Raw genomic sequence first — 12968 nt, 5'->3', positions numbered from 1 at the left:
ACATTGTGCCTTCACACCCTCCATCTGTATGCAACGCTTGTCCATCTGTCATCTCTCCAGACTGACACGGTGACAGATGAAACGCTGGCTGGACCTCTTACTACTGAAGGGCTTCGACTATTTAGAGATGGGCTCACTTAAAGAAAGTCCCATGGTACTGCAAGTTACTGTAGTGAACTGTGGAAGAATCTGTCTGTCTCTATGGCATTGTGAATGAATGCAGCCATACGGACAGATCTGTGACATAAAAGAATTAAGAGAGGAATAAACTCTGTCTTAATTTAACAGCATGATTCTGAGAGCAGGAAGTAAACCACACCATAACTCTGATTTTCCTTTTTTTAATGGCACCAATAACAAGATTACAGCGGAAGGGAGAAAATTTTTTATCTAAATGACGATAAACTGTACAAGATTGTCGATACCAAGATAATCGATAAAATTTGTATATTTTGTCAGCACATATACAGTATCTTACATGGTATTTGCTACATAGCTTACATTGTGACTAACACAAAATCCATTCATGCAATATAATGCCCAATTATATGGAAAAATAAACATGTCAAAAATATAAATTAGAAACACACCTTCTTATTCAATCTTGATACAATTTAGCATGTACAATGTTTTGTGGGCCAATATGTTGCTGGGGCTTCCGTATGGTCCAAAGCACTCTTGCTAACTTATCTAAAATATTCTATAACTTCAACACTAATGTAATTCTATTTACATATTAGTGGTAAGTGCACATTTACACAGTTTGTCTTGTGGCAGTCCATTAGCTTTGATGCATTGAAATGTAAAACAATTTGAAAGGGCTTTTTCACCGAACAAAGCAACTGTGAGTGGATAAAAAGTTACTTTTTTGACAATTATTCATTGTTCAAAAGGAAGATGAAAGTCGTCATGATAAAAAAAAAAAAGATGTGAAGTAGATAATGTGGCAGATATTTTAAATGCTTCTTTCAGTTAAAGAGAGGTGTTTAAATGACCTCCCTTAAGCTGTTTTTCTTTCTTCTGCAGATGATTAAAATCACAAGTTTTAAACAAAGGCTAAAGAAGGAGAGTCTGCAAGAAAAACAGTCCATGTTTGGGACATATGCAGCGAGCATTATTAACTTAACATCTTGGTAAACTGGAGTAAAATAATAGATGGAACTTCACAAGTATAAAATCAATTTTATTCTTTAAAACGAAAGCAAGCGAAGGCTCTACAGTCTGATATGCAGGCCTACTGTCCCGTGTCGCTCCGGATAACACGCCAGGGAGTAACATGAAAATAAAAAGAGTAGTATAGGAATTCTTTATAAAAATATAGTTGTACATTGTCCTTCTTTAGTTTAAAGATTTATGTGCAAAAATAAATGGTATGGAAAAAAAGAGAACATCTAAACTTGCCAGATGATTTCAATCTATCATTTCCTGTCGCGTGATAATTCAGACTCACTCACTGTTATGTTTCGTAAGCCCAAAGGAAGAGTTGCAAAGAGAAACGTAGGCTTGTCAAATCTATGGTAAGTCCCATGTATATTTCACATCAATGCATTTCCACTGTTTTTTACTTTTTAGGTCTAAATGTCACTGGAGAGTCACCCCGCTGTTTCAACCACACAACTGGCTGTAGAAGCCTTTCAGTGCGCACTACAATGAAAAACAGCTGAAACCTTAAATCTTATCTTGGCAAATCATTTTATACAGTTATTTTTTATATATAGTGGTCAGATTCATACGCACACAGAGAAACACCAAGGTGAACACCTGAGAAAAAGTGAAGGAGAGGCTGTTGAACTTAGGTCTGTGCTGAGGTTTGTTGCAGTTGGTTTTCTTTGAGGTTGTATTTACTTCGATGTGTCATATATCTAAATGAATGAAAAACAGTGAAAGAACAAAAGTGGGAAAAATTTCCATTCCCAAATAATTATTATTATAAAGAAAAAGTTAAGTTTCTGACCTGGGCTAGAAATGATTTCCAAATCAAGATAACCTGAGATCGTTTTTGTTCTAGTTACTTTTGAATTAAACAGCAGCTGATGATACCATTCACAGGTTAATTTATAACCTCTGCCCAGGAAGAATCTAGCTAAATCAATGTGTGGAACTATCTAAAAGTCCATTCATTAATGAAACTGAATAAGGTTCTAGTTGTCTGACCATAAAATATAGACGATGGCATACAGCCAGTGTGAGAAATACCAATCAATTAAACACAGACTGTACAAACCATTACTTCCTTAGGAGAGGTCTGTCCAGACAGAATGAGAGACAATATTTTTGTAGGTGCTCCACAGGTGTGTTTGAGGGACTAATTTGATGGCATTCATAACAGACCCAACTACAATGAAAGAGAACATACTGTAGATGCAAGTAGATTCAAAATACATTTATGGATGTTATCGTTTAAACTGTCTCTTATAGGGGTCAGTAAAAGTATTGGTAAATGTGCAGACAAGTATGTCAAAGCCTACAATTTTATAAATGTTTCAAGAAATTATATTTCACTGGCACCATGCAGCAGTTAATGAGCTTAGTGTGCTAGTGTAAAGGTGTCGAAATAGTGAGCAATACAACTTCCTGCAAAATATTTCTCTAAATTTCCCCCGAAATTCTGATATTTGATACAGTTTTAAGCTGCTACCAATCAAAAATTTCTCTATTAGAATCAGGTCTTTATCCTAAAACCTTTCCTCTAAAACATGTGACAGCACACGAGTCTCTTAAAGAAGAGCAGAGGAGCCCTAACCTGAAGTTACACATGAACTCCTACAGTTTTAAGCTCCCTAAATCTGTGACATATCCACCAATGATCCTTGAGATCTTCAAATAATGCTGCAAAGCACCGTGATATCCGTCATGTTTATCTTACAGTCAGCGAGCATCAAACAAAGGTGAAAAGGAGACACTGCAAATCATGACATGCAGCCATTTTCTGGGAAGTAAAGGGGCTGCCGATGACAGAAATCTGTCAGTCTTTTTACAACAAGAAAGGATCAAATGGTTACCATTGCAATCAGTTTTAGGAAACCTCACACCAGTGCCTTGATTAAAATCAAAGGAGATCCAACTTGTCTCTAAATTTGCCATCAGCTCTTTTTCACACAGCACCCAGATAGCACCTGGACATTGAGAGGAGCAGCTTTCAGCCCAGCAGAAGCAAACACCAGCAGCCTGTATCCTTGCCAAGGTTGTGGATACAGCGGAGTTCATCTTTGCTTGTGTTGTCATGGCTCAGTTAGGCTGATGCCTGAGATATTTTCTGAAATTAGGCTATTCATTACAGCAAGCTATATCGCTCTTTAAAGATAATCCTAGAGAAAATAGGATGATAAATGCTGTATTATTACTCCTATACATTCTACAAGTAGCTATAATAGAAGCATGTAGTGTAGACACATGTAGTGTATCATTTATATCTACTGAGGAGGTTGTGGTTGTTTTATGTTATTTGATAAACATTGAATAAAAGATATTTGGGGATTTTTCTCTCAGATCTTTTTTGATTGGCTGAAAATAAAGACCTTCCTTCTTCACATTCTTCATTTCTCATGCCTCGATTAAGTCCATTTGCAAACAACACGTGGCTGCAGCAGAGTTGCGTGATCCCAAGTTTGTGTTTATGAATCCACGTAGTCTCTTGCATGTTCTTTGCTCTGTATATCAGCCTTTAAGAGTAATGACTAAGTCTGCATGTACAGGAACATGTTCACAAAAGAGTTGCAAGTGACACACCACAGCTTGCTCGCCTCGATGCTAACACTGGTAGTGAATGTGCTGATGCTGGTGCACTTTCCCATCCACATGTGAATGTGTGTGCGTGTGAATGTCCGTGTAGATCTTCGGGTAAACCTTGGGAGCCAATCCTGCACCTCCCTGAGCTAGAAGCAGCTGCTGATGAGCAATGTAGTCCTCGTAGGAAAGGCAGTCTTTGTCCCCGTTGGCTGTTTGAGGAGGGAGTGTTGGGCAGGCTCGGTCACGATTGGCCACAGGCAGACGCTGAGCGGCAGGGAGAGCCGAGGAGGATGAAGGAGATGAAGAGGAGCAGGTGCGTTTTGACTGGCAGAACCAGAGGAGGGCAGTGCCTAAGATGAAGGCGATGCCTGCTGGTATTCCAATGATGACAGGCCAGGGGAGGCTTGGGGATGCTGCTGTGGGGACAGAGTTGGGTTGAGGCTTCCATTCTGCAGCAAAGCAAGAAACAAGAAAATTAATAACAAGTTAATATAACTATATGAAACAATTGCTAGTTGGCTTAAAATGCTGTAAAATTAATATTTTAGGCTGTTATATGTAAGCTTGTCTAGCCAGTGAGGTCAGACAGCCAAATAGATTCTCGCTGAAGCTGCCTATATTTTCTTTGATCATGACCAAAAAAGGACTTTTTATGCAAAATGTATGCAATTATTTTATCCTCCTAGTTTGAATTACCTGGCAACACAGTGAGGTAGGCGCTCCTAAAGCTGTAGCCCATAGTATTGGCTCCCAGGCAGATGTACATGCCAGCATCTTCTTCCTTGGCTCTGGTTATTAGCAACTTGTTGAGGTAGGATCCGTCTGGTCGTGACCAAACCTCTCCTGTAGGCAGGACAACGAAGCGATGGTCTCCAACCTTTGAACAAATCCACACCAATGTTTTGAAATCATTCAGTTTACTCGTGACTAATCTCAGCCAATTTATATAGAGTGTGTCTGTACCTCTATGGTGGAATTGAATTTGTTCTCATCACCAGCCTCAACTCTTTTAAGCCACTGGATGACCGGTTTGACGTCGCTGCGGACTTTACACTGGAAAGATGTGGTTCCTCCGTAGTCCACAGTGGTGTTGACTGGGTGAGTACCAGTAAGGATGGGCTTAGAGTTGGTACGCTCTGAGGAATGAGATACAAAATAGAGAAAAAACAGGAACATTTATAAGAGATGGTTTGATAGTATGTTTTAATTGCTAATCTGATTTACAAAAAACTTGGTGGAAAGGTGAAGCGTGTGGAAAGGAAGAACTGAATTACACTTTGGAATTATTTGCTGCATTCATCAACACATTGTCTCTCTCTACTGAGGCTATCCTCTGTTTCTGTTTTCTTTCATGGAGCAGAATGAAGGAACCTGACACTGACGTTCAAGACTGTTTTAAGATTTGTTAATGCAATCACATAGTTAAATGGAGACTATTTCTCCAGACTTAGATTATGTTGCATAACAGAATAAATTCATAAGTTTGAACGGACTACCGCCTCCACAGTTTTATGGACTTGGCGAGGTGGCCATGTGTTGATATGGGACAGTTACCAACGAAAGTTTGACTTTAGAAATTACACGTAAAATGAGTTGCAGTACTAGTATGATTTTCCTGGTTGCTTGTACAGTGTCAGAGACTTTGCTGCACACAGGTTTTTTCTCATTTCTTTTTTTAATGCTATATGCATAGGATGTTCTGAATGCATCTGGTAATAACGGCTAAGAATTAAAAGCAACTGAAACACACAATCAGAGCTCATTCAGCTAACATACAAAAACTTTTCAGATAATTTATGCTCCAACTGCACAGAAACACCTCCACTTGGATGTTTCCTAAGAGCTTCCCTGATATTCTGACTGGGACCTCTCTACAGCTGTGTTTGATTGACAGCTGATTGAATCTTGACTGATAGAGAAAATGTCACATTTGACATGAGCAACCAGCAGCTGATTTACTGCCTTTTTATAGGTGTGTGAGTGTGTGCACAAATGTGTGAATGTGTAACTGTCCTCCAGGAAAGAGTACAGCTGTAGTTTAATGTAGAACAGATGTGGCGAGTGAAGCGAGCGTCAAGAGAGCTGGTTTTAACCTCTCAACAGAGCTGTAACACACAGTTCAGCGCACACACAAATTCAACACCAGCTCTCCACCAAACTGTTCAACACTCATTATGCAGCCTCACAATAGCTTTTGCAGCCTTCCAACACAAGCTAATGCATCAATACCCACACACAACTCATCACAGCTCACATTATGCTCCCGACATTAGAACCCTTTTTTAAACTAAAACTGCAACCGACTAACCTATTGAACTGAAAAACCTGCAGAACATTCCTCTCTCGCTTGAATTTACTGACAACACTGAAAAAAGGCTTTTAAAAGCTATTTTAAACTTCTATTCTTAGAACAGCTCACAAGGTCTACAGATTGAGCTGTTCATTGTACAGTGTAGGCAGTGGAACAGAAATCAGCTGTCTTTCTTTGTCCTTTCCTTTCTGATCACTCCATGGACGCAGACTTTCAACCAACAAATCATTCAAAGAGAGATTAAAAAAGTTAATTATGGTGTTCTTGATCATATCATCTTAGGCGTTCTACATAATCACTGTACTGTGAGTAAGAATGGAAACAAACCCCGTTTCAAATTTTGTCACAAAGGCCTCTCAGTAAAATGGTAACGTGCATAGCGTGTACAGCCTCATGTATATTATTGTTTGGGTGAGAGGCATTCTGCATATTAATAGCCACTTGACTGGATAACAAATTAATCAACTAACCACAAAAAAGTATCTATTTGTAGTAAATGTATGAATTCGCTGCATTTCTTTCTTATAAAATTGGAAACCGAATATGTTCAGGTTTTAAATCAATGGTTGTTCAAACTAAAAGAAACATGAATCATTCACAAAATACTGTTAGTGTCAGTTGCAGCTCTATCTTAAACAAACCTAAAAAATTTCTGTATCTGAGTATATAGCGCATGGAACATATGTGTAGATACTATTTCACATATGATAAGGCAGCTTTGGTAAGGTCGGACAAACATAAAAACCTTCAGGGAGTGTAATTATTCATAATAAAGTTTGGGGGCCATGCAAAGTATGCGTTTCCAGGTAAAAACAACATAACCCGAAGGAGCTGGATGATCTAATGTCTTCTTATATCTGGGAAAAACAAGTGTTAGCAGATATGATAAAGCTACATTTTCTTTTTCATACAGTGGGCTCTAAATGAAATGTTTTCTTAAAGATTATGCATCTGATTTGAGCAAAAATTCTCAAAAGTCTGTCCACGTGTGTACTTTTAAGAAAATATCCGTATAAAACAAAGATTAACTGATTTGAGAATCAAATCTCCGAAGGACATCTTTTTTTTTTTTACTGTTTTATAACAGCACATAACTAAAATAAGAAAAGGACTTGTAGTTAATTATTTCCTTGCCACATCTGTGATAAAATAAGTACTTGTTTGATCCCTGTTTGCAAAGTTTCAGCTATCATAGAAGGATATGTGGTACACATTGAAGATCTGGGACAGACTGCCTCAACCGGCTGGACTCTTCCTCACATGAAGCTTTATCCAATGGCTATTAAAGCTTTTGATATGTATGATGAGTATCCAGTTTTTCTCATTACAAAGAATTGACAACTCACGTATGACTTCCACTTTGTAGGTGGCGTTGATCTCTCCTGCTTTGTTGGACACATGGCAGGTGTACTTCCCGCTGTGCTCAGGCGTCAGGTTCTTTAGACTCAGAGTCCACTTCTTCTTCTTGCCTTCCTCTCCTGCTCCACTATCCTCATCTACCAGTGGCCTGTTGTCCTTCAGCCAGACAATGTCTGGGCGAGGGTTACCACTCGCCGTGCACTTCAGGCGCACAGAGCTGCCAACTGGGCGTGCAATGACACGTTTCCTCATCTTTGCTGGCTGGGTGAAACGTGGACGAACTGCAAGTGTGAAAAGAAGAGGAAGGTTTGAATTAAAACAGCAATTTGAGAGAATATTCATTCTTGGGTCACAGAGGATTTTTTCTAAAGAAGTGGAAAGAGATAGATATCCTTTCTCTCTCAGTCAGCGGCAAGTGGGAAAAAAGAAAGGTGAAAAGGGAACAGACAGTTATTAGTAGAAGTAAATGGTTTATGGAGCGAGTTTATATTTACAAGCAGTCTTTTGTTCCTCAGACCAGCAGAAGCAGAACAGATTGGGAAGAAATAGTGGTATTCTCAGAAAATTCCTAAGTGACAGTTTTATTAGACATAAAAAGGAATCAAAGCCATGTTATCTGACAAGACTGTGTCATGGAAAGGGGGTTCAGAAATGTTTCAGGCCTCTTAAATTACAGTTTAGATAATTTGCTCTTCACAGTTGAAGCTTCAAAATACCAACTTCCACTTGGGAAAATTCAAATGTCACCATGGAATTTTGTACACTCTAAGAGGCTCTTTTAGGGGTGACAGAAATTCCTTATAATCGCACATATTGTATTCATGTATTTCTCCTTTATGAACTGCACATTCTTGTTTTGTTTGGACTGTTGTTTATGCATGCTGACATGAGCAGCAATTACTGTGATTGTGAATGAATTTTCTACTCCACAAATAGTCATCACTGGTGTATAACTTTCAATAATGCACCATGAAATCAGTTTCCTTGAAGTTAATTAGAATCTGCATCAACACAAGCATACTCGTGGCTGGTGTGAAAAGGCTTTAGTTTGTCACAGTTACAACATGCTGACATGTGGCCCCATGAAGTGTGTAAACAAGAAAAATGGAATAAGGAACAAACTGAATGGTCTAATGACAGACTTAGTATGAGACGTACACATTTTTTGCAGTGTGAGGAGCGTCATACAGGCTGAGGTCATTGCTGCAGGCGGTGCCAGGAATTCACCGTTGTGCTGTAACAACATATGGCAGCGCGCCTCTTGGTATATACAGTCTAATTTGCTGTAATAAACCCTAATTGTTTTGTTTGAAAAAACAATCTTGAATCACTTCCTCTTGTCCTTGACACAAAAGTCTTAGTCACAAGCGCCTGTACAAGACCACGCAACAGATTGCTTAGTTTTCACTTATCCAGCATCTCATGCACCGGGTTCTTACTCTTCACTCATACCCTCATTAAAGGCATACATAAAACCTCGACATCCCTTCACCAGTTGCATGACTTTACTCTACCCCTAGCCCTTTAAAAGTTACATATTCTTCCTTTGCATTAAATAAAATGTCACTAAGCTGAACTAATCTAAACTCGTGAGTACATCCAAATACAGAAACCCATTTAAAAAACACAACAATCAGTGAAAACAGATCAAAGAGGATAAAACTATCCAGTAGGGAGGGAGGAGAGGAAATCATTCACAGGAGCGCTTGATTTTATAGGTCCCATGTTCCAGCCACAGCAGATAGCCATCAGCTGGGGCAATAAATCAGCCTGAAACTACTGCAGTTGCATCTCTTTCTTTAGACACAGTTATTATCCCAGCTCTGGATAAACAAATAGGGAGAAGAGTTATGTGATGGGTTTGTGCTCTCAAATTGGGAGATTTCACCACAGCTGCATTACTCAGTGGAGCACTTAGCTCTCTGCCGACAGGCCTGAAGCTGGGCAGGAGGACAAAACAAACATACCGGAAAGGCTTTTAAGTCTCGCCTTTGTGCCCTCTGAGTCTGAGGAAAGCTACTGGACTACAGCTGAACTGTGACCAGGCAGAATCAATACATCTAACGGAGAGCGAAGAAAGAGATGCAAAGATTAGTATTCAACTTTAATGATTGCAAATATTCAGCTGATGCAGTGGCTTAGGCTGCAATGAATTGTAAAAAGATGGAAAAAGCTAAAGCAAAGTGGGCTGGATAAAGATAAGATGACATAGACAATGTGCAGAAAGGTGCTATTGTTTAGACCTGATTTATACAAAGCTAAACCATATCAAAAGATGAAAACGGATGGAAAAAGAACAAGCGAAGTTCATATTAGGGTTAGCGCACATGCACAAGACTGACAGATGCTAAAAACAGATGAGAAATAGTTGAAGTGTTGGCAGAAATATAGAGAACAAAGAGAAATAGACTGAGTTAAAACAATAAAATGTAAAGGTAAAAGAGAGGGCACGTGAAAAAGCAGAAAGAAAGAAAAATACACAGAAGAGAACGGGGAACTGAAAGAGCAGTGATAGAGGGAGGGAAGAGGGGAGAAGGTGAGAGCCAGAGCGAGCAAAAGGGCAGGCTTGTTCTGGGTCTCAGGGGCCACTTCAACGCCACACTTCACAGTGTAAAAATACTGCTGACCCTCTGACTGACGCCTTTGATCAGACAGTGTGCCAGGGAGGGAGTGTGAGGGGAAGCGTATGTGTTACAGAAAAAAACCTTGTGAATCCAGCATATATTCTAGATACTAATTCAGTTTTAACATGAAAAGTAGCCTGTTGAAACCTTTTTTAAACACCAGCTAAAACAGACTGATTAAAGCCTTTCACGCTGCCTGTAGTAGAGGGTTTATTGTCATTGCTCAAAGATACCTTCACCTTTAAGAGTACAGGTATGTCACTACAACAGTATGAAGGGATGCCATTACACTGTATCATGCAGGTGTGTTGGACCACAGTTTCTGATAATCTGAGATTACTCAGGCTACTTTACTGCTTTTGATTGAACTGTTGATGTCAGCCTCACACATTGGAATAGAGAAAAAGTTTCCAGCTGTCTTGACAGGTAAGAAAGAATAATCTCATCTCCATTTGTCTGCAAGTTGTTGCGCCAGTTTCAGAGTCTCCATGAGTCTGGAAATCCATGTTTATGTAAAAACAATATGAGCATTGCCCATTTTTGTCGCCCCGACCACAGTGCCCTCGATTGAAAATAAGCGCACACCTGAGTGCCGATTAAAACCCATGTCTACTGCAGAGTGATTTGACAATTATATGTTTTCATACTGCACTCAAGAGCCAAATGTTAGCTGGTGTTCGTGGCTTTTTTGACAAAGGTAGAGATGGCTGACGATGAGAGATATTTTTTACCACTGAGCTAATTTAATTCAATTTATTGAGGAGTTTTGATGATAATTGTGTATACAGCATTTAAGGTTTTCATGTCTATCAACCAATGGTGAGACATGCTGCCTTTAAATAATTTAAACACTGACTCAAACCAACTCCTAATAATAATTTAAAAAAATTAATAAACAAAGCCCTGTGATGGACTGGCGACCAGTCCAAGGTGTACCCTGCCTCTTGCCCATCGACGGCTGCGATAGGCTCCAGCCCCCCCCCGACCCTGAGTTGGATTAAGCGGGTATAGAAAATGGATGGATAAATGAACAAAATAAGTAATGTAAAAAATCATTATGATCCCAACTGTAACATTCTGGCCCTGATTACTTTCAGTCTTCCTTTTTTTGAAAAAAAGTTATTGCTCTGGTAATAAGATTTGAGCCATTGTTCTTCAATGTGGTTGCTGACTGACAGCTGGCTCTGTGTGCTCATTTGAAGCTCAGTATCACTGACAGCTTTCATAGGATGGTGTAATATGAAATTTCATAAGTTTAATTATGTGTTTGGTGTTTCTAGTGAGCTCATCTTGGTCTGAGTCAACAGGGTTTTTCCAGAGTGTGAAACATGATATAATATTCTCTTTTATCTATTATGTTTAATTAATTTACTTAAAGCAGCATCATGTGAGCATTGGAAAGTGATGGATGATAAGGAATCCCTAAAAGGAATAGATGCATTCAGAACCTAACATGAAGCCTTCGAGCAGCTCTCAGATCTCTCATTGAGTAAACCAGTGCATTGTTGACAGTGTTGACTAAAATATTTTCCAATTTTAGAATGAGCACAACCAACTGTTTCCCCCTTCTTTATAATACTCAGTTAGGCAAACTGCCTGCTGACACATGTACTATGTGTGATGGACTGACTTGTGAGAGATATCAGTCTTATAATCTCTCTGCAGAAATTTTGTAAATGCCTGATGAAAATGTCTGAGAAGGTGTGGGTAAAATGAATAGCAGTACATATGTCATCTAGTTTAGATTAACAAGCAATGGAGGCAATTTGGAAGGAGAAGCATCTGTTTGAAACCAGAGAAGGAGTTTAATTTCTATGTAAAAAAAAAACATCCATCTTCACTGACAGAGAAGGAAAAGAAAAAAAAGGAAAGAGATAGCGTTCAATACAAGGATATCAACAAGCTACGACAGAAGGGTTAAGTAATGTGACAAGTGGGTCCAGGGAGACTTAGGAAGGGGGAAAGGAAGGAATGTCTCCCACCAAATCGCACCTCACACAAATAGACTACTCTCCACTCTGTCAGAGCCAATTACTTACACCAACAGCCACCCTTATGTGTGTCTGTGCATGGTCATACATCCTCACCTTCTCTCTGACAGTTTCTTTTGTTTAATGTACAATTTACTACTGTACTTTTTAAAACATTATCTTTGTCATTTCAAGTGTCACTTCCAAATTTCTGTCACATGTATGTTCATATGCAGGTAGGGATTAGATCCAGACAATAAGAAGAAGTTGTGAGTAGTTACCTAGTTTCCCAGCAAGCTCTGGGGTATGTTCAGAGTCACCATTGGCTTCACCTGCTCCAATTCTTGAACTTGAGTCATCTGTTCAGAAAAACACACAATGCATCATTTGAACTGACAACTATCACAAAATAGTAAAACAAATGATCCTGCTTTGATGAGGTCATTATTTCTGCATCAACTTGTTGTAGCTCGATTAAAGTGAACACTGGTTACATGTAGAAAGTAGAGGAAGATTCTCTTTGCGACTAACTAAAAGAAAATAGCTTGACATTTCTTCAGTGGGAAGCTGGAAAGACTCTTACTTTTGTTTTCCATAAACATGTGAAGGTCTTTTTAATTGAGGCAGCTGCTTCAGCACAGAGCCGTAAGATTTGATGGTTTATTCAACACAGAGTCAAGAAGTCTGATTAATTTTTTGACCTACAAGTTGTCAGGTTAAAGCTCTGCAAGCATTAATACAGGAAAAAAGGTGTATCAGTTTGTAAAGAAGCAGGCTTATGGGCAGAAAGATGGTCAAAGTCAAAGATACACTGATATGTCACAGCTGAAAATTTTAAAAGCTGTGAAAGCCAGTTCCTTGCTCTCAAGGACCTGACACTCAATTTCAAAACTGCTGAGCCATGGACCAAAACCACATTTATAGTTAAATCCAAAAAGCAAATACACAGTAAGACAATACAGTTGGCTTGTTGCT

At 39.0% G+C, this 12968-nt stretch overlaps 1 protein-coding gene across 1 annotated transcript in view; it reads right to left on the bottom strand.

The window, feature by feature from the left end:
- Window positions 1-325: 325 nt before the first annotated feature.
- Window positions 326-12968, bottom strand: part of fgfrl1a (fibroblast growth factor receptor like 1a) — a 75475-nt gene continuing 62832 nt past the window's right edge. The window contains exons 4-8 of the mRNA XM_075481824.1: window positions 12275-12352; window positions 7387-7680; window positions 4693-4865; window positions 4426-4606; window positions 326-4178 (exon numbers count right to left, since the gene is read on the bottom strand). Of these exons, the coding sequence (XP_075337939.1) occupies window positions 3751-4178; window positions 4426-4606; window positions 4693-4865; window positions 7387-7680; window positions 12275-12352 (1154 nt within the window). The 3' untranslated portion in view covers window positions 326-3750. The remainder of the gene's footprint in view (window positions 4179-4425; window positions 4607-4692; window positions 4866-7386; window positions 7681-12274; window positions 12353-12968) is intronic.

This window comes from Odontesthes bonariensis, chromosome 13 (assembly GCF_027942865.1).
Source record: "Odontesthes bonariensis isolate fOdoBon6 chromosome 13, fOdoBon6.hap1, whole genome shotgun sequence".
NCBI classification, from domain to species: Eukaryota; Metazoa; Chordata; class Actinopteri; order Atheriniformes; family Atherinopsidae; genus Odontesthes; species Odontesthes bonariensis.
This window is presented reverse-complemented; position numbering and strand designations above follow the sequence as displayed.